This window comes from Colletotrichum destructivum, chromosome 6 (genome assembly GCF_034447905.1).
Source record: "Colletotrichum destructivum chromosome 6, complete sequence".
Lineage (NCBI taxonomy): Eukaryota > Fungi > Ascomycota > Sordariomycetes > Glomerellales > Glomerellaceae > Colletotrichum > Colletotrichum destructivum.
In genome coordinates, this window is record NC_085901.1 from 2976188 (window position 1) to 3002122 (window position 25935).

Sequence of the window (25935 nt, forward strand, 5' to 3'; positions counted from 1 at the left end):
ACTAGCCACCCCGATAACGAGACTCTGTGGCTGAAAACACATCTGCCACAGCAAAGAAACTCAGCCTCGCAAGGCTTCCGTGGGACTGCATGATAACTTTTTGCCATTATCAACTCACATTGCGCATGCTGCTTTTTATCACACGTAGAAACAAGGCCTGAAAAACACCGCAGAAGCTGAGATCTTCGCCATGGCCACTCTAGCAGACGAGCTTCTTCAGGATTTCGAGGACTCTGGTTCCGAAGCTGAGGACACTCAGCAAGATCATGATCCTCTCGGCCTTCTCGACAATGCGCCCGAAGTGAACGGTCGCAAATCCGCCGGGGACATGGAGATCGACGGCGACCAAAGCGAAGCTGGGGATGAGGACGACGATATGGGAGGTGTATCAAAAGGTTCTGTCGATTCTGCCGAAGATGCAGAAGATACTAAAGCCAAGGTTGAGAAGATGCAACTGGGCGGCGTCGACGACGTCCGCAGTGTCGCTGGCCTTATGCAGACTCTTGAACCCGTACTAGAGGTTAGTCAGATTCTTACAAACACGTTTGGCTCTCCTGAAGCAGTGTTTACATCCTCTCTTGAGAGAACTAGTCCTGACATCGTGGTTCGAACGGTACAGAAAATCGTACACTACCAGTCACAACCTACTCCAACGCAGCTCGTCGGCAACATCGAAGACCACCCCGAGTACCACCTCCTCACGCAGTCGAATAGTCTTTCTACACTCATCGACAGTGAGATAGTCCTGGTGCACAAGTACATCCGAGATCACTACTCGATACGGTTTCCAGAGCTTGAAACGCTCATCACAAACCCGCTGGAATACGCAAAGGTCGTTGCAATCTTGGGCAATGGGCCTTTGGACTCAGAGAACATCAAAAAACTGCAGCATGCAACGGAAAATCCTCTCAAGGCATCGCTGCGGTCAGTGCTTGATGGCCCATCCCTGATGATTGTAACGGTGGAAGCCACGACAACAAAGGGACGGGAAATGTCACAGGATGAACTGGAGCGCGTGTACAGAGCATGCGAAATGGTGATATCACTTGACAAGGCGAAGAAGACCCTCACGGAGTACGTCCAGTCACGCATGAACCTGTTTGCGCCGAACCTGACCGCTTTGATCGGGTCGTTGACGGCTGCGCAACTATTGAACGCTGCTGGTGGCCTCACAGGCCTTGCCAAAACGCCCTCGTGCAACATCCCGGCATGGGGCTCGAAGAAAGGTGCTGGTGCCGCGGGGATGGCTACGAACATCGGTATCAGACAACAAGGGTTTCTCTACCACTCACCAATCATCCAGGGCATCCCCAACGACCTCAAGAGACAGGCCATGCGCATTGTGGCAGCCAAGCTTGTGCTTGCGGCGCGTGTTGACCGCATACACTCTAGCCCAGACGGCTCAACCGGCGAAGACCTCAAGGAGCAGTGTCTTACACGGCTCGAGAAGCTCACAGAGCCTCCTCCGAACAAGGGCCCACGAGCTCTGCCAGCGCCGGACGACAAGCCGTCCCGCAAACGCGGCGGAAGAAGAGCAAGGAAGGCCAAGGAGGCGACAGCCATGACAGAGCTACGCAAGGCACAGAACAGGATGGCATTTGGCCATGAGGAAAAGGAGGTCGGCTACGGCACAGGAGAGAGCACCGCAGGCATGGGCATGATCGGCCAGGGCAACGATGGCAGAATTCGCAACCTGCAGATCGACCAGCGCACGAGGGCGAAGCTCAGCCAGAAGAACAAGGGGTGGGGCGGTGCGACGTCCATGAACGGAGCCGCATCGTCGCTCAAGGGGTTCGGGCAGTCTGTAAACTCCAACATTGACCTCCGCGGTAAGGGCCTGAGGACATCAGGTGTCGGCACGTCGCTGGGCGTGGGAGCGGGCACGGCATCGTCGCTGGCCTTCACGCCCGTGCAGGGCCTGGAGCTCGTCGACCCCAAGGTCCAGGCTGAACTCAGTCGCAAGCGGAAGGCGGAAGAGGACCGGTGGTTCAAGGGTGGCACATTTACGCAGGTGGCCGGCTCCTCGTCCAATGGCGGAGGAGGCTTCAAGAAACCCGAGCTGCCGCCCAGCAAAAAGGTTGATACCGGTGCAGGCAAGATGGGGCCTCCGCCCCCGCGAAGCGGCTGACAAGAATCCGACGGGCCAGAGGGGGGGTAGGAGGGGGTGTGAGGTTTAAGCTTCATTAAGCAGGGAACAGAGCGGGTTGGGGTCAATGGGGTGCAAATACACCACTTGACGAAGAAGAGTATATCTCTCACTCAAGCAGCCGTTCCTGGTAAATTGAATGGAGTGGTATCATCGCGAACGTGGCCCGCGCCAGACATGGCACTCGGCCGGCATACTCGGCGTGCGGCGTTTTGGGAGTCATCATGTTCATGTTCTATTCTCTTCAGTTCAGGTCAAATCAGCAATCGCCTTACTCTCGGGAGGTGAAAACGTAACGAGAATATCACTGCTCCAGGGGCTGTTATTCCGAACAAGAAGGGCCGAGGACGTTGACATGTACATCGTACTTTACACACCCTCTCGGCAGTTCTGTTTTTTTTCTTTCTGTCTGTCCCGACATCTGATTTGGAAACTTTAGATACGAATTGGGAAATCGGATATAACTAACTGACCAACGGTCGTGTCGATCAAACGATTCCCCCCCTCCTCCCATGGCGTCGAAAGCACGCATCTCTTGTCAGTAAGCCGCCATGTCCCTCTACTGCAACTTTCACATTTTCCCTTCTCGGACGTCCTTGCGGTTTATGCTATGTAAACGCAGCGGTTTGCAAGGTATTGTGTTACTTGTGAGTTGGAGAGGGGGCGTCGGGCAAGACCACAAATGTTCTGTGCTGAAAGTGAGTTGGGCGCGTGAGCGAACGGGCACAACGAGAAACGCTCACACCTCCACGCGGGAGAAGAAGGAGGTAAGAGAGAAGAAAACCACGAGGGAAACATCGGCAGTTCGAGAGTCTGTTCAAGCTTGGAAGGGGCCGTGGTGGCCTTCTTTTGCCCTTGGGGCCATGCCTTTTGTGGTCGAGACTAACGGTCCCGTTTCTTCTGTGCGTTCCCGTTCCTCCCCTCGATGGTGTCCCATCCGCGCGCGGTGCAGAGACCCCTTGATGGATGGTGAGGAGGGGGGGTACTTGTGGTGAGAAGCATGGTGATTCCAAGGTTCGGCTATTGTTAGGTTTTACGGAGAAGCTTATCTCCCACCATCTTTGGCTCCTCTTCCAAGTTCCCCCTCTCTGCCTGTAGTCTTTTGCCGGGCAGCTTACTCCGCAAGGTTCAGCTAGGGATAAGGCATTGAAAGCTCGAGCAGAGCAGAGCGCACGAGACGGCAAATCAAAGTGCGTAGGCACGAACTGCCAAGGGTAGGCGAGGGCTGAGCTCGAAGCCCCTCACCGTCGCCAGTCACATCTGTCGCCACGCGCCAGACTACCCAAAGCTCGTGTCGCCACGCGATTGAACGACCGAACCTGTCGTCCTTGTGAGCACATAGGACCTAAGGACTTCCGGGGTACGCACACCCTTGAAACAGGTGAACCCTCGAGCCTTTGCCCCCATTGGTTTCTCCCTCCGCCGCCTCCTATTGGACCCCAGGGATACCGGAGTCGATTCCGACGGCGGAGGAGACCATGCCAGGAACAGATCATGTTTGATCACAGGGTTTACTGGGGGCAAATTTTGATGTGGAGGGACCCTCTAGCTCCTCTCCTGTGCTTTTGATTGGGATCCAGGCCGGTGGTAGTCTTGTCTGTGTTGATGATTGTTATTGTTGTTGTTGATGACGAAGAAGTTGGGTTATCAGGCCGAGGCCTCGGGCTGTAAAGTACTGCAGATCTCATCTGATAGAACATTGGCGGGTGAACAGTTTCCGGCTGCCTAGGATGTTTCCTTATCGTTTTTTCTTATCCTGGGAAACAGGAGTTGTCCTATTTCTCCTTCGTCTGCCTTCTTCCTGTTGTTGAAGTCCATCCGTTGGAACAATGGGCAATTCCGGAAGACCGTTGTCCCTCCCCCTGTTGGTTGACCCGGCATCTGTCTACCCACATGGGCGATTCCCTTCGCGGCCGAATGAGAAGCGGGGCCGGTGCACACTATCAATGGCATAGTGACGTACAACATACGAGGGTCAAGAGTCGCAATCGGATCCCTTCAGAATTTGTAAGGCAGAGTGGACACCGAGATTGCAGCTTGCAGTAACATCATTGCATTAGGAAAAATGAGCGGATGGGTTCCCCGCCTCGGTGAGGGCGGGCTCTGCGGAGGTCCCTGGATTTAGGAAGAGGGGGTCTGAAAGCGGAATCAGAAAAGAGAAGGAGGAAAAAGGGACCGAGCGCGGTTCCTTTGCAACAGCGTAGAGCCACTGAAGTAACAAATCTTTTGCTGACCGTGGCTTGCCTCATCATGCTCCATCTGCACGATGGACATAAACTTCCTACAGCAAGGCCCTTGAACAGCATGCTCTGGCAGTTCGCTTTGATGGTGGCATCGAGATCTTACTTCCTGGCTGCAGGGTAGTTCCATGTTGAGCAGAAGGTCTAGAACTCCAGGGACCAAAGATCGTCTCGATGTCCACAAGGAATGCCCAGTCGAAAGGAGCTGCTCCATGTACCCTGGGCAACCAGGGAGTGCGCACACTACCTCCCTAGGGGAAAAGTGGACCTGTAGACTTGGTAGGTACGTGTTTGTACGGTGCCCATTGGGAAAGGATCGGCACAATATCGGGGCTCCTGTGGTGGACTGACAACCAACCTACCTACCTGCCTCCAAAATTACATTGAGGGACCAAGGTAGGCAAAAATAAGTCCAAGTTGCGCTAGCTACGACAACCATCAGTTGCACGATGCTGTCGCCTGCGACAGTCTAGTTTGAAAGCAACGGGCAACAAATTGATTAATTAATAGGGAGCGTAGAGTCGACGGTGGCTAGGCTTTCGATAGATGGAAAGGACTTTGAAATCAAGCAGACCGAAGGAACGGGCCATTTTTGAAAACGCACTTGGTTCTGATGGAAGAAGCCAATGACGTGAGAGTGACGCTGGCTAAAAAGGTCAACTGTCAACTGCTGCGGGGGCCGCCCCCCTTTCTTCCCGCAAATGAACATCGGCTGCTACACCACCTGTGGCAGGCATAACCGCATTTCAACTCGGTTGACAACGGCGAGTGACTTAAACTTACAGTACTAAGTCTAAACGACATCAAAGAGGAAGCAAGATAAGAAGAGTGGAACAGAAGACTGCGACAGAAGTTGAACATAAAAAATGACAAGTACACGAACAAGGGGTACGAACGACAGCGCAGAGCCCAAGGAGAAGGGGGCTTGAGGCGATAGACCATGGCTAGAACGGGTCTAAATTTTGGGGGCAAGAAAATTGACCCTCAATCGATTGACCGAATCAGTCAGCGCATGTAACATTAGTCAGTCATCGACGCGTCTGAACCCGGGCGAGGTGAGATTGTGTTGCTCTCTCCTGCTCCTATCGTGTGGATGTGTCGAGTTTTGCCAAAGGGCATTCAATCCTCCACCAGGCCAGCTTGATCCGGCTCTGCCAGGACGAAAACACAGCCGCTTCTCAGTGGTGCGTAAAGGAGTGCCGAGTAACGGGCAAAAGGGTAAAACCTTTGCGGATATCTTTGTGTACAGGCACTTTGGAATAGGTGCGCCAGGGCACTCTATACAGGGTGGCTAGACGTTGTACGCTACCGTGTGTCGCCCAGAGCTGAGGGTACAGGTGGAGTTGTCAAAAATCTGTGGGAGCGGGTAGACTTTACGTTTCCGGGAGTCGCTAAAATCTACAACATCACTCTGAGGACGGGATGAGAAATACCGGCCCAGATAATCTGAGCTCCCGCCGTGAGGGCGACGGGCCCGACTCGAGCAACGGAGATGGAGACAGACGGACAGACAAATTACGCCGTTGGCTGAACAAGATGCACAGCACGGCAACGGCGGAGGGCCGGCTCAAAGGCCTGACGTGGACGAGGTGCAGCCGCTCCTCAGTCGGCGCCTCGTCATCAACTTGCGTTCTGTGATCTGGTGCTCAGGGTAAGGGTGCGGGTGTGGCGCGGTAGGGTCTGGTATGGGGGATATGTATGTGATAGCGCGTTGCAACTTGCCGGAGCAAGAACTCCGGAAAGCGTGCGTGTCAACTGCGATCGTTGATCGGGCATGATCAGGTGAACATGTCCAGCGGCTGATTCAACATTGTCATCAGGGTCTGAAGATGGCGCATTAGGTGGGTTGGTCCCCGCCGATATCAAGGGACCTTGATACCCAAGGGGTCGTGATCGTCGATCTATTTGTTGGAGGGAACGAAAAGGGATATGATACGGGAAGAGCGATGATAGGAGGGGAGCACGAGTCCGCCGGCGCGCCAGACGTTCTGGAGGGGAAAAGTCAAAATGGGAGAGGGTGTCTATGTTTGCGGGCTCTTGGGATTACTGGGGTTGCTACCGGATAGCTTGCATACAAGTACAAATGTACCCGCCTACTTACCTACCCATTGTACATAGCATAAGTGTGGAGTGCGCCAACTCGATAGCTCGCCCGGCTGATTTGAAGGGTCTATACTTGGTGGTCATCAGTGTTGACTACTTAACACAAAGCAACGGCATAAGACTTCCGACCTTACCTGGCACCGTGAGGAAACGAGCGACGCTGCGAGTAGAAACAAGAGGGGGCAGCACGGCGGAAAACTCAGCATAATCCATAGCTGGATGGGAGAGCTAAAGAGTTGTTGGTCTAGAAGTCATGGGCGGTCAGGCGACGCATGGTTGACGGGTAACGGAACCTGCGTGCGTTCCGTGTCTGATGTCAATGAACGGTACGGGGTGTGACGGGCAGCTAGGACCCTGGAGATCGAAAAAGCCCAACGATGCACCATAGAAATCGACGATGAGGGGGATAAGTAGCGACCACATGGGAGTGGGTCATACCCCACTTTCACAAATGGGAGCTCGAACGTTGGAGTAGGGGTCTCTTACTGTGTTCTCTGCCGTGTGCTACAGGTATTTCCCATCGGGTACTTCTCGACCTAACTACGGGCGTAGCATACACACAAAGTACTCGAAACGCCTGCTAAGGTATCTCAGTACCCACCGAGGTGTGGGAAGCGATCCCCAGTGAGAAAAAGCAAGACAAATGGGAGGGAGGGGCAGATGTAACATGGCAGGAGCTCCCGGGCGGCTTACAGTGGCAGTTGAGGAGACACGAATACACGCTAGCCTGTTTGGCTGTAGCAGGTGTAGGCTTGAGATACCGATTCACCGCGGTTCCCGAGATCTCCATGTCGATTAGTGAGAGCAACCGGCTGCAGGACCCTTCGACTCTGTGACACGAGAGGGGGCAGTAGGCGAGAGACAAGAAAGAAAAACTTGCTTTGGCAGCCCGCCGACTCGTTCCTTGGAAATCGGAAGCGTTAGCGCTGCCGACTCTCATTGGTGACCCAGACCCTCTTGCTTGCCGCACTGCAGAGTCTGCTGAATTGCTGGAGCTAAAGTTGGAGACCTCGGACAGCCCTGGGAGCTCTGGGAGCCCGCAATCACCTTGCGAATCCCAGAACCCGTCTTGTCTGGAGGACACGTAGGTATCCAAGCGTGCCTCGACAAGTTGAGTCTGACCGAGCTTGTGAGCCCGCATGGCTTTGCCCATCTACCTAAGATGATACCCGTCTTTATGTTTTATTTTAGAGATAGTAAATTTGCTTTACCATGTATCTGTGCTATCTCAAGAAGCACCGCCTTGGCGACCACGCACCTCAACTAGTATTACTTTACTGTCAGCAAACATCAATCATTGTCGTTGTTTCGAAAAGGTGTCGTTAATCAGTCGCGACACGCCATAGCAACGCAAAGCACTACAGATACGCACATCCGGCGATGCCAAGCGGGAGAGGAATGGGAAGAATTCGCGAGGAGGCGGGGGAAGTTCGAGGAGGGTTAGCTATAGGGTTTGTTCATGGAGGAATTATTGAGAATGCACTTGTGTAGAAATGCCATGTCACTAGCCTCGGATTCAACACGGCAGAAAACAAGGTTGGATGGCTGGCAGGCGGCTGGCTGGCTGGCTAGTTAGCCAACTGCGCAAAATCCGGAAGGGTGTGTTCTCGGGGGATGTACGAAAGACATTCCTCTACCTAGGTGGGCGTCCGTTGTCTTTCCGTAGCCTGTCTGTGATGGAAATGGAGTGAGAATCAGTGACGAAACCAATCCTATGGACATCTCACGGCGTAACGCCGACTGTATGGCCAAGGGGAATGCATCCGAGTCCTTGATAAGTATATTCCCAGCTAGTGTTGAAACGGCGCTACCGATTTGGGGCCGCCGACCAGTTGGACGGGAATCAACTGGATCGAGGACTCTCGAGCTCTTTCCAAGTCCGCTCGCGCACGACAAACGAGACACGTGCCGGTTAGCACACTAGGCTTCTCCTTCACCCCCAAGGGAGGGGCCTCCAACACGCACAAGCCACAGGGAGAGATCTCGATCGAGGTCAATTGTTTCCCTTCTCGGCCTAGAATGTAAGCAAAGGGCAGCCAAATGACCCCTTCAACGCCACGTCCTGAATGGTTCTCCACCACATCGGGAGCCTTTCCGCTCGATCACGCAATCTAATTGGGCTTCACCCTCGAACCCCGAATCCCCTCCCTCTCTTACCTCCTGGCTCCATGTCTTCTTCTTTCTCGGGTCTTTCCCCCAAATCTCCGTTTCTGCCAGAATACATCCCGGGGACCCCTTGATTGCCTTGCTGCAGACCAGCTGTTTTGGGGACTTGTAAGAAAGACCTTATTACAAGCCAGCCAAACATAGTAAGACAGGACCTGGACACGTTCCTCACCGCTGCAGCTGTAGCTGACTGGCGCTACCTCTTATCCGCCAGCCAACTCGTTGACTCGCCCCTGACTTCTTAACATTTCACATCATCTGGTAAGGCAGTGTTATCCATATTTACGGCATTCGTTACAGCACCCTCACAAGCAATTCGTGGCCCCAGAGCCAATAGGTCGACCAGCTTCCATTTCGGGCAGGCTGGCCCGGCGACTGACACTTGGAGGAGTTCGGGCCCAGCGATTCGTCCCAAGTCGAAATAGCTCACGCTACGTGCCTCTCAGATGACCACCGGTTTGCTTTCAAATGATACCTAGCAGCCAAAGATCCATCCTCATGGGAATCGCATAGATGAAAGTCGTTGGAGCATGAACAAACCGCCTTTAGACTTTCCAGGCTCCTACGAACAATTGGGCTGCGGATGAGCCGGCAAGAGTTGAGCTGAGTTCGACTTCAAAGCACAACCTGTCAAGTCGGCAAGTAACGGCCAACTCGGCCAGCTTTGTTGAAACGGTGAGGACGAACGTTACGAAACAGAGATGTCGCCAACCTCTCGGAGTGGACGACCGCCAGGGGAGACTTCCGCCAAGGTACAGGTACTCCGCTTCCTCCAATCACCACCCAATGAGGACAGTACGGATACCTGTGTCTTTGAAGATGGCACCCATCAGCCTGACCTATCTATGACGACATTGGTAAGAGGAAGTTTTCCCTGCCAGAGAGCGCGGCATGCACTGCGGCGCCCTGCAGGGCGTGCGTAGGGACTGGGACCGGGGGGTGTCACACGCCAGTGGGCGCTTTGCTGCCGCTACTGGTGCCTTACGCCGTGGTGCTGTCTCCTGGGCCCTCGAGGAAGTCAGGTACTCTCTAACCCCCAGGTCAAGCATTGTAGTCTCTCCATTACCCCAGGACGTTGCGCTTCATTCAGAAATCATCGCGACTCCCGACTGGCAATGCGAAAAAGACTCCACGCCCACGAAGACAATAAGCCACCGATGGCATGTTCGAGGGTTATCACTTTGGCAGGGCGAATCTACAATCATCACGATAATAACAACAATTAAAACCCAGTCGTCGTGCTCCCGTCGGGCTGGGTCGGTAAAGGTCTCCTCGTACCAGCGGGCCCACCACGAGCGGCTTGTCTTTTGATTGGGGCCACAGACGGGTACCTTTGTCGGACTTTCGCAACATCGTCGCAAGCCTTGACCGGCCACTGACGTCACAGCTGCGGACCCTCGGTTTGTGCAGGGCCTCGAATAATTTTGAGGGGCCTAAGAACCATGGCCGAGTCAGGTGGGCGTCCGCTTCGGTTCGTGATCGCGATCTGTCTATGGTGTTTTTGTCGATGTGATACTGACGGACTCCTCCCCGGAGACACCTCGTATGTATACCTTGCAGATTCTGGCGAACAGATCCTGCTTGGTGTGAGTTTGCCGGGCGCCGGCCCGCTCTTTAGGCTGTCTTCATTTCCCCAGCAACTTGGGAAACGTTGAGAATGACCCTGAAAACATTGGAAGCCAGAGCTCATGAACGACCCCCCAGGGCGCGCGCACCAATGTGCTTTTCTTGCTCCAGCAGGCTCATGTAGCAAATAGGCAGAGGCACAGGCGCAGCGCATACTATCGACGACGCTCGGCACAAAACGGATCGTTGTCTGAGCTGGTTGTGGGGTTTCCAAAGTCAACGGGAGATGTGGCCATGGGGTGGGCACACACAGAATCTCAGAGCAACTGTCGATATGACCAAAAACACGCATCGCCGCGGTGCATTCGGCTCGACACGAGCGAGGCCGGAGCTTCAGCTCCTGTGTTGTGCTTCAAGCTCAGGAGCCGTTGCCCGATCATCGACGAAAGAGAAGGGACTGTACAATATAGGGTTTCCCACCGCCTCAGACGAGTGGGGCTGGTAGCATTTGAAAGAAGGTAACGGAGGTTTCTTGACATCAAGCAAGGCCGGAAAGCAAGGAAGTATGCAATGGGATGCGCAATCTGTGATCGGAATCGACATCAGGAGGGGTCCAGAACAGAATAGAACGGCCAGGGAAACCAGGCTTGCCAGACACGCAGCAAGAACGAGTATGGGGCCGGCCCCGGGAACCGTCTTAGTATTGCCAGCCTGCGTCTGCATGTAGGTGGTGGTGGTGTACAGACGAGGATGTACCTGTATATCGTCAGAAGGGGGACACCGATCGATTGGTGGGGCTTGAGGGAAAGTAATAATCAGACTGGAGGTTCGAAGAAGGAAAAAAATCCCTTAGTTGGTGGCTCCCGCAACACCGTCAGGAACATAGCGAAGACACAAATACCCATGCAGATCCTCGCAAGATCGCACAGTGTGTTCAACAATGTAAAATGAATTAAATGGCACAGTAGCAGCTGGAGGATTTGATTCAGGATAAATTGGGGGGAAAGCTGTCTACCTTTTGCGTCTTCGGCGTACGAAGTGCGCCTGCATCCGGACTGCACTCAAATGAGACTGAGGTGGTGGTTCTGCGGCCATCCATTCTCTGTTGAAAAAACAACAGCTCCCCAAGCCCAGGCCGCGGAACCCACCTCCCTCCCCCACCCCGGGGTACGTAGCCGCCTGCCGCGAAGACTCGGGGAGCTACCCTGCAAAGCATGGAAGCTGGAACCAGGGGTGAATGTAATATGGACGGAGAATGACACACGGGTGTCGTGAGTGTGAAGTGTGAGTGAGGTCTCGATGGAGCTCAGCGGGGAGGGGACCAGTGGGGGGGACCAGTGTGGTGTGTTGTGTCGCAGGGCTCGGCCGGACCCTCAATCCTGGAGGTCCCGGTTTTTACTTGTCATTGCAAAATACCTGTGTGGGAAGGTACCTAACGCAGAATGTCGGGTACATGAAAAAAGTACCTTCCCCATCCTCCCCTGTTGCTCACTTACTACCCCCCTAACCTAGCGCAACTAAACCTTGGAGAGCGCATGTTGAGGCACGTACCTCTGCCCGCGTACCTTTTACGGCATCCCGGTGAACGATGAAGGTGCGAAAGGTGCGCAATTCTCCTTTCCCATGCCCATGCCCATACCCAATTCTTTCCCCTCCCCCAAAACACTCCCATACAATCATCCACCCCGTCCAACCCCCTCCCTCTCTCTCTGTGCAGTTCAATACGATTAGTTCCTAGTTCCAACTTCCCCTGTACTTTCTGTACATCCTCTTGGGATACTTCGTTTCGGCCCACGCCCCCCTTCACCCCCGTCCCCTCCCAACCCGCTGACCTTCCGAGCTTTTGCTTTTTCTCGTTGCGGCCCACGCCTCCATTTTGCGAAGAAGCTGCCTGCGTAGTATATTACTTGAGTTGCGCCTCACCCTCTCGCGCCTCGTTGACTACACCACCACCTTCTCTCTCTATTCCCACCAGTGTCCAGCCTCACTACAATCCCTACTCCTCTCCTCAAAACCTGACGCCATCGTGCTTAGCAGCCTTTGCCGTATCATATCATACACCTTTATATCGACCATTAGTGGGAGTGCCGCAATTCCGCCGCCCATCAACCACCACAACCACTACTTTGCGGAATACGAAGTAGCAACATTACCTGGATCTACACTGCTTCATATACTCCCGTTATAGAATCAAATTGGTCAAAATGCACGCTCGAGACGCCACTGGCCGTCAGGTCTCCCTTCTCAACGACGAACCCGCCGTACAATCCATTCCTCAGCGCCCCAGTTACCATGCAGCTAGCCAGGTCATCTCACAACCTTTTCACCCAGCGCCGCGCAGCAACTCCTCTTCACCTCACACCCCCGAACTCCTTCGTTCAGACTCGTACGACTCCAACGCGAGCAGTGATCCCCTTTCGCCCATGACTCCTACCTCTTATGAACCGAGCAGAGCCAGCGCATTTCCTGGACAGCCCATCTACGACGAGTACGACATGCCCTCGAAGCGCCCTGCCTACGCGAATAGCAGCCGTGCAAACTCATACGAAGACGACAGCTCAGCGACATCACCTTTGCCCGAACGCCCTGGAAAGAGATACCCTTGCCGTTACCGTGACAGCCATGGCTGCGAAAAGACTTTCACCACCTCTGGACACGCGTCACGTCATTCCAAGATCCATACCGCTGAGAAGGCGGTGCAGTGTACATTTCATGGCTGCCAAAAGAAGTTCACTAGAGCCGACAACATGAAGCAGCATCTCGAGACTCACTACAAGGATAAGTCCCGTTCCACTGCCTCTGCCAAGGCCACTGCTCGCTCCTCGCTGGGCGGACTCTCATCTTCGGGTCGCCGATCTTCATCTTCTTCCGCCAGAGTTGCCGCCAGCACCCGTGCTCCTCGCGATCAACCCATGTGGGAAGGGGAGTCCCCTTACGGATACCCTCCTGGCCAGGCACCGCTCCCGTCTCCCGCTGCCACCGGCGCATGGGATATGCGTGGTCTGAACCTGCCCCTGCTCAACCGCCCCAGTGCAGTGAGGACACCCAGCAGCGGTCTGGACGCATTGGCCATGGCTGTTGCATGTCAAGAGGGAAGCGCGTAAGAAAGTCTCGACAAGACTCAACACGACTCGACCGGGTCCAACTCAGCCCGTATCTTACGCACACTTGCTACACGAAAATCCAATGGAGGCCAACACAGCTCATCTCGATCTTCCCCCGTCTGTGGGGCGCCGCGCTTAATATCCTTACCTTTTATCTTGCTCCTGCGCGAGGGGCGGATGCGAGAGGGCTTAGAGGGTCACTGTTTGAGCATTTATTTGACGATACCTTCCATGCCGGAACCGATGCGAGTGCTTCCGTGATTTTCTCTACTTTTCTCCTACTCATCTGGGCCTCGGGAATAGAAGGTCGCAACGCATACGAATGGCGTACCTGCACATACACGACGTGGACTCTCGGAGGCAAAAAAAGGAATGGCGTTTATTTTTATCTTTTTCGAAGGCTTGTTACCCCGGGGCGGAAATCGTTCTTATTCGGCGTTGTTTTTCTCGCGGTCTCGTACACATACCCGAATCCTCGATTCAACCAGTTACTCGAGGGGCAGACGCATTACTGCGAATGTTTGTTTATGGGGTGGGAAGGGAAACTTTGGGGAGAGAAGTCAGGATACATACACACGAACACTATCCAAGGACAGATGGATGAAGACTTGCCTTTGCGGCAAGCAAGGGACTGATCAGGGCGGGCGGTTCTCATGTAACGACGTGGTCATGCCATAGCGGACGACTCCTCGTACAAACGTTGTTGGATACGGTTGAAATGACCAAGAGGTATCCACCAATTGTCGAAATCACACATATTCCTATTTCAGTCCGCTATTTGGCGAACAAAAATACAAAAAGCCACTTCTCATCGAATACTTTTGTAGGATAAAGATGACGTTGTGAAATTGTCTCGCTCGCTAACCGTGTGTCAAACGTGAGGCTTCGCAATAAATCACACACGGTCAACATCTCTCATTTGGTCAGTGTTTGACCCTGGGTTCATAAGAGAGGCTCTTGGGCAAGTTAATGGCGATTCTAAGACCTGCTCCACCCCTGATCAGTGGGTGATTTAAAGAATCATAGGACCCGGCGATGTAGGGCCGTGATCAGCAGGCAAGCCCCCTTGCTTGGAGTGACATTCAGGGCCATCTCGGATTGCCGTTGGAGATCGAGATCTCTCCCGCCCCCCCGGCTCCCCAGCAGATATGCTGGTTTACATGTACGCTCTGAAGAAACATTTGTCTTTCTCTCATTCTCGATGGCCGGAGAGAATGGTCCGCTAACTTGCCCTCATCCTACATCACCCAATGGAATGCATTACGATCAACCCCCCCGGGGCGTTGCTGGGAAACGGGACGACGACGCAAGGGTCACACGTCCGCTCGCTGTTAAAACGATGTTTGCAACCAACCTTTGGTGTATTGACGTCGATTCGATTCGAGATTTTTGTGAGATTTTTCTTTTTGATATTTTTCTTCGTTTTGGATCACATTGTAATTCGTTCAGATGTCGCTTCCTTCCATCACCGGTCCGGGGTTCTGGCGACTCTTGAACTTGTCTCCGTCCAGCGCTATTCTGTAAAACCATACACCGTTTGCCTCAACGTCACCCAGGGCAAATAGAAACATGTACCCCCCCAAGACGTTATGGCGTTCCAGTCAGGAACTTACTATCCTTTTGCGACATGCTGGTTAATCACTTCTGCCAGAGCTCCTTCGTTTCGGTGCAGAGTCTCGCCATCTCGTACTGCTCGTCCGTCTGGCAGACCAGCGTACGGCACTTGGCGTCTTCGTTGCCAACCTCCTGGACCGTGCCTGTTATTTGCTTGCCGTTCAATGCATCGTCGATGGTGAAGCCCAAGCAGGCGCATTGTTCGACAACCCGCTTCCGCAACTTATCGCTCTTCTCACCAATGCCGCCGGCGAAAACCAATGCATCCACGTTGCCATTAAGTGTAACAAAATAGGAGCCAATGAAAGCGCATAATCTATCCACAAAGATGTCGAAGGCAAGCTTGTGGGTCGGCTCGTCTGAGGAAGCGATTATCCCAAAGTCGGTTGTTCCTGTAAGTGACTTCCATCCGCTCCGCTTGTTGAGAATCTCTTCCGCCTGGGTAAGGTGCAGATTAGATGTTGAGTTTGGAGACAGTTTGCCGACATCACTTGCGTAATGGAAGACGAGGCTGTGTGCATCAAGATTAGCTGCCGTTGGAGCAAACGAGTGATGTGCGCAAGCACTGACCTAGGGTCTACACTTCCGCTTCGGGTGGCTCCTGGCAATCCAGCAACAGGAGTAAGTCCCATGCTGGTATCCCAGCTTTGGCCGTTGCGGATGGCGCACGCGCTTGCACCGCTTCCCAGATGGAGGGCAATGATGTTCAGGTCCTTGGTGTGTTTCCCGAGGAACTCGGAGACGGAGCGAGTGATGAAGGAGTAGCTAACACCATGAAATCCGTATTTCCTCAGGTGGTTCTTTTTGGCAACTTCCTGGTCGATGGGATACGTGCGGACGTGCTCGGGAATAGTCGAATGGAACTGCGTGTCAAAACAGGCAATGTTGACAGTATCGGGGAGCTGCTTCACGCACGAGTTGACGATGTCGAGAGCGGGACCGTTGTGCAGGGGAGCGAGGTCACTAAGTTCTTCCAGGTGGTGATATGTGTCCTGGGTGATTATTTGGGAGCAGGAGTAATCGCCTCCGTGGACGATGCGGTGGCAGGTCAGCGCAATATCGCTCTTTTGTTTGATTTGCGGAAGTTCGGGGTCCTCAATCAGTGTTTTGAGAAGCACCTTAAAGGCGTCGTCCTGTGTCGAAACATTATCCTCGAGATCCTCGTTTTTCTTGACCTTGGTGCCGCCACGAGTATAAGAAACTTGTGCAGGTGGAGCCGTCAGACCACTGACGACTGTCTCTGCGATCTGACGGGGTGACTGTTTGGACTCAGCAGAGTAGACCGAGATCTTCACGGAACTGGAGCCCGAGTTGATGGCAAGGATGACCTTCATACTGGGCAAACCGAAGGGTGTAGGATTGGGGGTCCGAAGCGTTTGCCCCAATGTACGACCAGAGATTGTCAGCGTCGTCGTGGTCAAGTTATGCGTCGGTGAGATTGTTCGATGCTGCCTGCGAAGGTAGCTTTGTTATATCCGGGCGAGGCAATGACTGCTCACAGAATAACGGCGGGTGGAACGAAACTTGTAGTCGCATTCCAGACAGACAACGCTTAGCAGAAGAAAGCAGAGTCAGGCAGCTGGCTGGCCAATGTTGGCCGAGGTGAATTGTGTGACGAGGATTATCAGCAGATGTTGGCAGTGGCATGGTTTTGAAGCAGGGTGGATGGACGATGCTCCCGAGCTGCAGTATGTGGGTATGGTGACGTTAATGCGACGGAATTGGGCTGATTAAGGCCGCCGCCCCCCACTTTCATCTAGTAGCTCAGTGCGCCGGAACCCCGCGCCGGGCCTTATCGGACGCCCGTGGAAAAGTGCGGTGAGTGGGTTCCTTATGTGACATCCTGTTGGGTGTACGGATACCTCCTTACCCAGGAAGGAACCGAAAGCGGCGGCGACTTGCCAAGCGCACCACGCCACTTTGCGAAGTGTTGCCCGATACATGAAGCCAAAGCGATGACCTCCAGGCCACACTTGTGGTACCACTACCCACCGACGGCTCCTGGCATGATGCCGCTAACACTTCCTCTGAGCTTCTCGGTGCTGCTGGACTTCTTTTCTGCGGGACGTTCGAGTCCTAGAAGATCCAATTCCCTGAACTGATGGGCTGCCGAGGACGATCGCAGTCTGAAGACGAACCATTTTATGATCCCGTCTCCCTTTTTGTCTAACCTCATGGTTGTGACCTTAGATAAACTGACTCTTGATGCCCGTCATAACTCACGGGGCCGAGTCGGATTCGTATGAGTCTGGCGGCTCAACAACTGGCTCCAACCCTCTTGAGGTCTCCGGAGATGGGAGCTCTGACATCTCCCCTGGCAGGATTTGCGGTGACGGTAGCTCGACGTGGTGCTGCGGAAACGGGATACCATTGAACTCGCTGTCGGAGCTGTGCGCCACGACCCAACTGTCGAGGAACCTGCGATAATCTATTGGTTACAGATATGATTAGTCATTTTGATCAACCCGATGGACGGGAATGGAACAGGTTGAGCCCAATTGCGTGGCGGTTATGACGTACCTTCACGCTTACTGAACTGGATACCCAGATACCGAAAATCAAGAGCGCCAGATGACAAGCCAGCTTCCTCGGTGGACTGCCCTCCTTGAGAACCCGACCGTACTCGCGGACGCATGCGATGCGAAAAGGTGAAGCGCGAACGGGACGAGCCGCTGCTGTCCGGGGCACTACCTCGTCGGCTTCCGCGCACTGTTAGGCGGACTTGACGATGGCGATCGTCACGGTTGCGCAGCTCGCCGTCGAAATTGTGAATCTCGTACTCCCGATAATGGCGACCGCTCGCGCGATTGGCGAATACGGTCAGTGAGTGGTAAGTCGAATAACGGTCCCTCCAAAACTTCAACCTTTGCACGAGTCCCATACCCCTGATGTTTCCAAAGCCGTCCGTTCTGCCGTGTACGTCGGACCAAACAACGTCAACGTCGTAGTAGTCAACCAAGTCCTTCCGACGGACGTCTCCTTGGAAGCGAATCGAACTTTCGACGGTAGTGAACTCATACTTAACCTCCATCAGGTGATCGTGAACTACCACGCCTTCGCCAGTCGTGTACCGAACCCGGTGTGGCTCACGAAAACTGACATAAAGCTCTAGCTCGCATGGGTCCGTATAAGGGCGATGGCGGGCGTGGAGGGTATGAGGAAAGATATCGGCTGGGACGTCGGATGGAACTAAGTCGCGGTCAGACTCGTGCAAGCGCTTGTACAGGAGACGGAGGCGAGGTACGAAAATGTTCCAGAAGCTCGCTCTGGTAGCTGCATTGCCAGAGCACGCGGCGCTGCTCGGAGCCGACCACTTCCCAAGGGCCTAGGTAGACGGTGCGTTCGTTGGGAGTATTTTCGAAAAGGGTTCTGGAGTACGGGGGGTGTCAGAGAGGAGTGTCAGGATGCACAGTGTTGGCGACGATGGAGAAAGAATGTTGGGGAAGATGGGCCTGTGAAGGGTATCTACAGAACGACAGGGAAGGGAAGGGAAAGCACAGAAGGGGTTACATAGATCGATCGTACATTGTGGCTTGGTAGCCAGGAGGGCCAAGATCTAGAGGATGGAGAGAGGCATGGGGCGCCGAGGCCTCGGATGTAAGAGCTGATATTGTTGAGGCACCCGAAGTCGGTGTCCAGGTCGAGTCGAGAGGGCTCGTGTATGACTGGCCGTATGAGGGCGGACGGCCAAGAGAAGAAGAAGTGAAGGAAGAGCCGGAAGAGGACGAGGCGGCCATGCTTGGACGGCTTTCACCCGTGCCTTGGTCTCGACTCTTAGCTCTGGTCAACTAAGCAAACGGGTATGTGTAAGGTCGAGGGCACAATCACGACATGGTATATGCGGATCGGGCATGTGGTCGGTTTGTTTCGTCGATGGTATCGTAGGCAGGCAGAGATCCAGAGACCAATGCATTCAAACGGTGCGGCGTCGGGTGGCCAAGCCTGCGTTGGCGGCGGACGTATCGCCTAGCATGAGCGACGTGTATTCCGGAGCGCTGGGACGGAGGGGCGCTAAGACGGAGCGGGTTGCGGGATGACTTCTGAAAGGAAGAGTTGAGTGGAGGAAAGAAGGATCGCCGAGGCGCTGGGCGGGTGAAATGGTGTCCCGGTCGGTCGGAGCTTTGAGTTTTGTGAGAGACGGTGCGCCGAGGACCTTCAGTTGCTCTGTTGCCGATGATTCGCCAGCAGTTCCGTCCGTCCTTGAGACCTCGTGCCGGTAACACGGCGCAGTGTGGAAGTTGGAGAGGCTGAAAGCGTAGGATGGTGTAATTTTCTTAGTACAGGATGGTACGCGGCAGCCAGCAGCATTCTAAGGTCAAGCGAGGAAGGGAAGGGACCGGACTAACGAAGCGGGGTCATAATGGGGTGCTGAGTGTCCCTGAAAGATGGAAAACAATAATAATAAAAATAAAATAGAAAAGGCATGGAGAAACCTTAGCTGGGGCGGTGCAAATGGGATGTAGTGTAGCGGCGGGATGGCCCGTTTGATTACATGCTAAGGTACGTACGAGTACCTTTCTACCAACTTTTGGTTAATTTTCACTACTACAATGCATCTTAATCTGTGCAACATATTTTTCGACACGAGACGAAGCATGTATGTGCTTTCAGCCCTTTCGGCTTGAAGCAACCAGCGAGTTCCACAGCACACACGATTCTCAAAGTCACTACTGCGCAACCTCTGCACACAAGTCCAACTCTCAATTCACAGGGCACCACCCTTTGTACCTCATTCAGAACGACACCTATTAGGTACCTACCTAGATGTGGGTGTTCCTGTCAACCAGAAAGGGGCTGTTGCCGCGGATTCAGGTCAGCCAATGAGAGAGCCAAAAGCGACTGCATGCCCAAGGGACTGGTAGGTAAGCACTGTGCTTCCCGCCGTGCTTCTCAGCCGTTGCTTGTTTTGGCCCTGCGCACCCACTTCCCACGATAGCCCATCTTACGGATGCGGCGGAAGGAACGTGGCGCCTGGCTGGAGATTCTACATTATCCGCTGGTTCATGAGCTGGACGGGGTCGAGAGGCAGTGTATTGCTTGAAAGGTGGGAGGGGGGGGGGCTCAAGCAGCAAAACTTTGACGGAGCCCCCGCTAAGGGCTCCGTTGGTCGCATCCATGAATGATATCTGAGTCGGGACCACAGCCTCTGAAGACTATTGCATCTCGTTGAGACTCGGTGGTCTGAGTGGTTGTCGGCGGGGGTTGTTTCACGCATCCAACATACAAATCCAGATGCTGATAAAATCAGGTGGTATCAGGTAAAGGCAGATGCGGAATCTCCAACCAAAGTGTGATATGGATAATAGAGGGAAAAAACCCAACGATTTCTCATCAAGCCGCGCTTGGCAACCCGCAGGCTGCTTTTAGCGTCCTCGCGGCGTGCACCTGTGTTTGCTTACCCCCCTCTTTTACAGAACCAAACTTGACTTTGCCTCCTCGCCTGCCTTCCCTTGCCTGCCTACCTACCTTGCTTAGGCTGCCTACCTAGATAGACTTTAACTGTGGCCGGCCACCAACTTCTGACTTGCTCCATTCCGATCGACTTCCACCGTTTCTGCCTCCTTCTCAACTCATAAACCAGCCCACATCGCACGTCAATTGCCCAATGGTTTTCCTTAACCGCGACTAACGTACCCTCGAAAACGGGTCCTCGCTGACCGTGATCCATCTTTCAAGCTCCCACCTCATTGTGTGTATCTGCGATTACCACCTCCTAGTTACTTGCCGACAAGCTTCGCCGAATCTTGCGACACCTAGGTAGGTAGACAGACACAGTAACGCTTCGCTTGACAGGCTTTGGCCCATGTGGGTTGCATTACCCTCGTGCTTCCCCTTCTCCCTTTTCCTCGCCGAACATAGACGACCTGACCCAAGGTAGCGAACCGGGCCTGGAGTAGTTGCGCCGGAGCAATGTCGGCTTTGCCCGACCCTTTAGTGAGGAGGAATCGGGGTTTCCTAGGCGGCGACAGCTCCGCTTTGTCCGCCCGAGACCGTCAGGTACGTCCGGTCCGGTCCTCGTTGTCAACGATTCCAATCTAGTCCTGTGCCACTTGTGTGGTTCCGCTCCGTACGCCGCGCCGCGCCTCAATGAGCCGCATCTCGGGCGTCGTCCCATATTCTGTGGTCTTCTCTATCTCATCCCATCATTCTTCTGTCTCCGTCTTTTTTTATCTCGCAACCTGCCTCTTCAATGCACCACTAACTTATCGACCCCAGGACCGCAGCCAATTGCGTTATGAGCTCGATCTCAACTCATGGAATCTTCGGATCTGGGGCGTGGCCGCCTCCGGGTTCTTGACAGACTCGTAGGCCCAGCCCTTTTCTGCTCTTCATCATAACTATCCTCAACTGACCGCTGTGTTCAAGCTACAATCTCTTTTCCACCAATGTCATTCTCGCATCCATTGCCTTTGTATACTGGCCTTCCCCTGGTGCAAGGTGGCAAGGGCTGCTCATCAACTTTTTTACTCTACTGGGCTCTGTCATCGGCCAGTTACTGTTTGGCTTTCTCGCCGACTTTTATGGTCGAACCCGTCTCTACGGCATCGAGCTTGTACTGGTTATCGTATCGACAATCGGTGTAGCCACTAGCAGCTACGGTTTCGACGACATGAGCTTTCTGGGCCTCTTCATCTGGGTGCGTGATCATTTGCCTGCCCACTTCGGAGATGACCATTTCTGGATCATACGATACTTGCTAATATATGATGGGTCAACAGTGGCGCTTTGTGATGGGGATTGGTTAGTGGATGTTCTATAACGCGGTGCCTGCACACATGGATATCCCAACTGACGCGGCAACACAGGTATTGGCGCAGAATATCCTCTCAGCGCTGTTATCACCTCTGAGTGGTCCAGTACCCAGTCGAGGGGAACCATGATCTCTTCCGTAAGCTGCTGCTGACGCCTGCTGGTGAATGTGTGATTCAATACTGACGGCGTTTTGCAAGACATTCATGATGCAACCCATCGGCCAAGCACTGGCCCAACTCGTAGGTCTCTGGGTACTCCTCGGTCGCGAAAAAAGTGAAGGTCTGCAGGCAATGCAGTGCGGTCTCGATTTGAAGTTCGACAGGGAGTGCCGCCGTACCGTGGACGGTATCTGGCGCATCGTCATTGGTTCCGGGGCCGTCCCCGCCCTGCTGGCCATCATATTCCGTTTTTTCCTATTCGACTGTGGACTGTACAGTCTTGAAGTCAGAAATAAGCCTGGGATAGCCCTAAGAAATACGCAGAGGGTCTACGGCGCCCCTGCTGGCGCGACGGCGGGATATCCCATGACCCCCAACGACGGTGTGCATGCCACCGACTCACAGCAGCCCATGCCTATCCAGTTTTCCAAGGACGACTTGTACAAGTATTTTATCGAAGATGGGAATTGGTACTATTTGTTAGGTAATCCCCTTGCCCTACGTCGCATGGCTGGTGTAATAAGGCCTGCAGCTCACTATCACCATCACATCACACCTGACCAACGACTACTGAGGCTGATGACGCTACAGGTACTGCTGCAACATGGTTCTTCCTAGATGTGAGCTTTTATGGTCTCAGCTTGGACAACAGAGGCACTCTATCCGACATGTGGGCGACTACCGGGCCGACGCCCATCGACGATAGGTTACCGTGCTGGAACTCCAAGTTTCCGGACGGAAACGCAACAGCACGGGTTTGGAGCCAGACAGGCCTCCCCGTCTGGCAGACAGATGCAACACTGCCATGCAACACCATCTACGACGTGCTCCTGGAACAGGCAAAGCAGTACCTGCTGACCGTGTCCATCGCTTCCATCGCTGGAAGCGCCTGCTTCGTTATGGCCGCCAACCGCATCCCACGCAGGCTGTGGCTGACCGTTTCGTTTTTTGTTCTAGCCATATTGTTCGTAATCACGGGTTGCGTGTACTACGGCGTCAACCGCACCCCCGGCGCACCGGCCACAGTTGTGTTTGTGGCATTGTGTCATTTCATGTTCAACTTTGGTAGGTCACGCACCTCCATTCCATATTCAGATACCCAAGCCGTGGCCAGGAACTGACAACGCCATCAGGGGCGAACACCCTTACTTTCATCATCCCTGCCGAAATCTTTCCGACGTGTTATCGCTGCACGTGCCACGGCATATCCGCCGCCGCCGGCAAGCTGGGCAGCATCGTGGCCCTCCTCGTCGTCTATGGCATCAACTCGTCCTACACGGCTGCCAACCGCCAGGGGCTCATCTTCCTGCTCTTTGGTTCCTTCGTCGCCGTCGGCGCCGTCTTCTCGTGGGCGTACCTACCCGACTCACAGCGATGGACCGTAGACGAGGACGGCCGCCGGGTGCTGGAGCAAAAAACGCTTGAGGAGCTGGGTGAGGGCCGCGAGCGAGCGCGGCAGCTAGGGGAGGTCATCACCGTCAAAGAAAAGTGGCACGATCTGAAGCGGAGGAGGGCGTCGCCGGAGCCATCCCAGGCTGCGGACCCGTGATTGAGCGGCATGAAGACAGCGGACATGCGCGGTACTTAACCATCGGCTGTACCGTAACAGCTCAGCAAGTCTACACGCGTCCTTCCGAGGGGGGGGGGTCCTCGTTTGTCCGTCACATGGTTTCTTCCTATAGCTTCTTTACATCACCCGACCGTATATATTTCTGTCAAAAACTCAAGCGTCCCTCACGATCCAGGGCGATTTGTAAGAGCTCAACGGTTTCCGCATAGACATCCCTCCCGCTCGTCGTAGCACGAACGTGTACATTGTTCTCCAGCGCATCGAGCCACCTAGCCCAACGTAACCCCGGCGTGGGCGCCGTCCAGCCACAGCGGAATTGCATAATGCGCGACAGGCGGACAGCGAAGGGGGCGAAGTGAACGTCGACGAGAGACAGACTGCTTCCGAGGAAAAAGGGCCCCTCCTCGTCGGCGGCGAGGACGAGATCCTTGATGGCCTCCTGCAGTCTCTCGATGTTTTGTGGTTGTTGGGCGGGCTCCGGTTCGCGGAGAAGGCGGTAGAAAGCTGGTACTAGACGGGAGTTTATCTGTCGTCTGGGTGAGCTTCACGTACTCTAGTGAGAGAGACATGGGGAGGGGGGACGGCGAACATGGTCTATCCATTGTCTGCAATTTGCTCGCAGTTTCACGTCGGTGGGGAAGAGTGGAATGTTGCTGTCCATTTCCTCAAGCTGTTACAGAAATGATAGTCAGTTTGGAAATCCTCTAGGCGACGACAAATGAGCATTGGACTCACATATTCCAATATGACACCGCTTTCTGCGCAAGCCCAATCTCCTTGCCGTATGGCAGGTACAGTCCCCCGCGGGTTGGCCTCCAGCAGCTCCCGTGATGCAGGCGCCTTGTACGGGTCTTCCTCGCAGTACTGGTACTGAAGCCCCTTTGCTTCGAGGGCGATCCAGACACGCTGAGAAAAAGGACTGCCGAGGTTCGCGTCAATAGGGCGGCAGCACAAAATCGCAATCTCGCAATGAGGAGACTAACCAGTAACACGCCGAATACAGCCTCAAGTCGCTCTCCTTTTCACGCTTCTTAACTGTCCAATGCGCCTTTCCGGTCGCTTTCATAGGTCCGGCGTTCTACAATCGCCATTCAGTTGGTCAATCAATGCATCGGCCCCATGAGTGACCTGTGATATCTCACCTTGACAAGTTCAGTTTCGTTCTTGTGCTTGGCCAGATACCGCTGGATACTATTCCTTTTCACTTCGTCGCTCTTCGCCAGCGTATGTTGATGTGGCCCGGGGGTTCCGCTGATGCTAATATGGCCGTTCACCCTCTGAATCGTCCAGAACTTCTGACCCGGTGCCGGCAGATTGCTCGACGTGGCCGGCGCGACCCGCAGATCCCTCTCGCCTGGCGGTGCGAGGATGGTGTGGGCGCCGTTAAGGATCTGCTCCCCGTTGAGAGGCACATAAGTGCCATCATCTACGTCGTGAAGCGTTGCGCCGGGAAAGTACTCTGTGATCTTGATTTTGACGTCGCAGAGATTGAGCTTACGCGAGACACGGTTGCGGCGCTTCTTGTTGGGGTCGTCCGACTTCTTGGTCCCCGGTGGCCGACCCTTGAGACGGCAGTCCCAGTAGTGCGAGATGAAGGGCTTCTTCTTGTACGTTTGTGTGGACCTGTGGGAGTAGACATTGTCTATGTGCGGGAAGTAGGCTTCGAATCTGGGCATGTATCAGCGGATGCACACGAACTGTCAATTCTCGAGCCTGCGAAGGACGAGAACCTACTGTTCGTGAGTAAGAACGATGAGACCGTCTGCGTCAAACAGCTTCTGACGCCACTCGTCGAGGTTAGGAGGATCCATAACCCATTTACTACTAAGGAGACTACCGTGCGGCCTCCAACCGGGGGCGGTGGTGCCATCAATAGGAACGAAGCCGCTGGGCCCAATGAGAGACTCCGCTATCCCAGTTGCACTCTGATCAGGGATTGCGGGGCCCGGCGTCAGAATGCCAAATTGGCCATGCTGATCCGGTACCGGTATGACTTGGTGATGGCGAGCCTGCTGCACGTGAGCCGGCTGGTCTAGTTGCCCGAAAGGCCCTACATCGCTCGGCACGACCACATGCTGCTGTTGCCGTTCATTATGGTCATCCTGCTCGTCCCTATTGGACGACGACTGTACGTCCTGGCTGCGTGTAAGGTCCGGATGGAAGACCGGCCCGGGGACCTCTATCCCGGACATGTCGATGGCAGCGTTGGGGCCGATGCCAGGGCCGAGGCGGAATTGGGTTGCAGCCACGGTGCCGTCACCGGCAACGTCGTCCGGCGTAGGCGCAGGCGAGACACCGAACTCCTGCTGCTGCTGTGGGGCGTTCAGGTGGAGACTACCGTGCGGGGAGGAGGAGACGGCTACGCCGCTCCTGGCTGGATGGACTTCAAAGGGGGATACCGGAGCTGTTGGCGGCATTTGCAGCATGGGGGAGAGGGGGCGGAGGCGCAGTGTTGCTGCTTTAATGTGTCGTGCATTCCATGAGGGATGAATAAAAGTGGATGGCTGGGGGTGCT

At 54.4% G+C, this 25935-nt stretch overlaps 6 protein-coding genes across 6 annotated transcripts; 3 read left to right on the forward strand and 3 right to left on the reverse strand.

The window, feature by feature from the left end:
- Nucleotides 1–113: 113 nt before the first annotated feature.
- Nucleotides 114–2129, forward strand: CDEST_10099 (Putative U4/U6 small nuclear ribonucleoprotein Prp31). Its single transcript, XM_062926257.1, has 2 exons — nucleotides 114–520; nucleotides 620–2129. Exons 1-2 carry the CDS (start codon nucleotides 191–193, stop codon nucleotides 2126–2128), a joined length of 1839 nt encoding a protein of 612 aa, XP_062782308.1. The 5' UTR covers nucleotides 114–190; the 3' UTR covers nucleotide 2129.
- A 10034-nt stretch (nucleotides 2130–12163) lies between these two features.
- Nucleotides 12164–14149, forward strand: CDEST_10100 (Putative Zinc finger C2H2-type). The gene has a single exon (XM_062926258.1). The coding sequence runs from the start codon at nucleotides 12426–12428 to the stop codon at nucleotides 13323–13325; it is 900 nt and encodes a 299-aa protein (XP_062782309.1). The 5' UTR covers nucleotides 12164–12425; the 3' UTR covers nucleotides 13326–14149.
- A 545-nt stretch (nucleotides 14150–14694) lies between these two features.
- On the reverse strand, nucleotides 14695–17077 carry CDEST_10101 (Putative aliphatic acid kinase, short-chain, ATPase, nucleotide binding domain-containing protein). Its single transcript, XM_062926259.1, has 2 exons — nucleotides 15510–17077; nucleotides 14695–15450 (listed from the first exon to the last, which is right to left on the reverse strand). Exons 1-2 carry the CDS (start codon nucleotides 16271–16273, stop codon nucleotides 14964–14966), a joined length of 1251 nt encoding a protein of 416 aa, XP_062782310.1. The 5' UTR covers nucleotides 16274–17077; the 3' UTR covers nucleotides 14695–14963.
- Nucleotide 17078: 1 nt separating this feature from the next.
- CDEST_10102 (uncharacterized protein) lies at nucleotides 17079–19317 on the reverse strand. The gene is made up of 4 exons (XM_062926260.1): nucleotides 18465–19317; nucleotides 18184–18308; nucleotides 17460–18128; nucleotides 17079–17367 (listed from the first exon to the last, which is right to left on the reverse strand). Exons 1-4 carry the CDS (start codon nucleotides 18674–18676, stop codon nucleotides 17159–17161), a joined length of 1215 nt encoding a protein of 404 aa, XP_062782311.1. The 5' UTR covers nucleotides 18677–19317; the 3' UTR covers nucleotides 17079–17158.
- Nucleotides 19318–20388: 1071 nt separating this feature from the next.
- CDEST_10103 (Putative major facilitator, sugar transporter, major facilitator superfamily) lies at nucleotides 20389–23563 on the forward strand. Its single transcript, XM_062926261.1, has 8 exons — nucleotides 20389–20936; nucleotides 21156–21244; nucleotides 21306–21576; nucleotides 21659–21680; nucleotides 21746–21828; nucleotides 21890–22334; nucleotides 22442–22915; nucleotides 22984–23563. The coding sequence occupies exons 1-8, from the start codon at nucleotides 20850–20852 to the stop codon at nucleotides 23397–23399; spliced, it is 1887 nt and encodes a 628-aa protein (XP_062782312.1). The 5' UTR covers nucleotides 20389–20849; the 3' UTR covers nucleotides 23400–23563.
- A 1-nt stretch (nucleotide 23564) lies between these two features.
- Nucleotides 23565–25875, reverse strand: CDEST_10104 (Putative glutathione S-transferase, Thioredoxin-like superfamily, glutathione transferase family). The gene is made up of 6 exons (XM_062926262.1): nucleotides 25155–25875; nucleotides 24563–25088; nucleotides 24404–24498; nucleotides 24156–24339; nucleotides 24010–24090; nucleotides 23565–23946 (listed from the first exon to the last, which is right to left on the reverse strand). Exons 1-6 carry the CDS (start codon nucleotides 25844–25846, stop codon nucleotides 23566–23568), a joined length of 1959 nt encoding a protein of 652 aa, XP_062782313.1. The 5' UTR covers nucleotides 25847–25875; the 3' UTR covers nucleotide 23565.
- Nucleotides 25876–25935: the final 60 nt, after the last annotated feature.

Excerpts from the sequence above, each read along its gene's own strand:
- CDEST_10103 (XM_062926261.1), top strand. The coding sequence starts at position 20,850 with ATGTCGGCTTTGCCCGACCCTTTAGTGAGGAGGAATCGGGGTTTCCTA. Across the intron at positions 20,937-21,155 it reads TGTCCGCCCGAGACCGTCAG|GACCGCAGCCAATTGCGTTA; the intron begins GTACGTCCGGTC and ends TATCGACCCCAG. Across the intron at positions 22,335-22,441 it reads GAATTGGTACTATTTGTTAG|GTACTGCTGCAACATGGTTC; the intron begins GTAATCCCCTTG and ends ATGACGCTACAG.
- CDEST_10099 (XM_062926257.1), top strand. The coding sequence starts at position 191 with ATGGCCACTCTAGCAGACGAGCTTCTTCAGGATTTCGAGGACTCTGGT. Across the intron at positions 521-619 it reads CTCTTGAACCCGTACTAGAG|AAAATCGTACACTACCAGTC; the intron begins GTTAGTCAGATT and ends CGAACGGTACAG.
- CDEST_10104 (XM_062926262.1), bottom strand. The coding sequence starts at position 25,846 with ATGCTGCAAATGCCGCCAACAGCTCCGGTATCCCCCTTTGAAGTCCAT. Across the intron at positions 25,089-25,154 it reads ATCGTTCTTACTCACGAACA|ATTCGAAGCCTACTTCCCGC; the intron begins GTAGGTTCTCGT and ends ATACATGCCCAG. Across the intron at positions 24,499-24,562 it reads ACGAAACTGAACTTGTCAAG|AACGCCGGACCTATGAAAGC; the intron begins GTGAGATATCAC and ends TGGCGATTGTAG.
- CDEST_10101 (XM_062926259.1), bottom strand. The coding sequence starts at position 16,273 with ATGAAGGTCATCCTTGCCATCAACTCGGGCTCCAGTTCCGTGAAGATC. Across the intron at positions 15,451-15,509 it reads AGCGGAAGTGTAGACCCTAG|CCTCGTCTTCCATTACGCAA; the intron begins GTCAGTGCTTGC and ends TGATGCACACAG.
- CDEST_10102 (XM_062926260.1), bottom strand. The coding sequence starts at position 18,676 with ATGGCCGCCTCGTCCTCTTCCGGCTCTTCCTTCACTTCTTCTTCTCTT. Across the intron at positions 18,309-18,464 it reads CCTGGCTACCAAGCCACAAT|AACCCTTTTCGAAAATACTC; the intron begins GTACGATCGATC and ends CCCGTACTCCAG. Across the intron at positions 18,129-18,183 it reads CGAGCTTCTGGAACATTTTC|TTCCATCCGACGTCCCAGCC; the intron begins GTACCTCGCCTC and ends ACCGCGACTTAG.
- CDEST_10100 (XM_062926258.1), top strand. The coding sequence starts at position 12,426 with ATGCACGCTCGAGACGCCACTGGCCGTCAGGTCTCCCTTCTCAACGAC.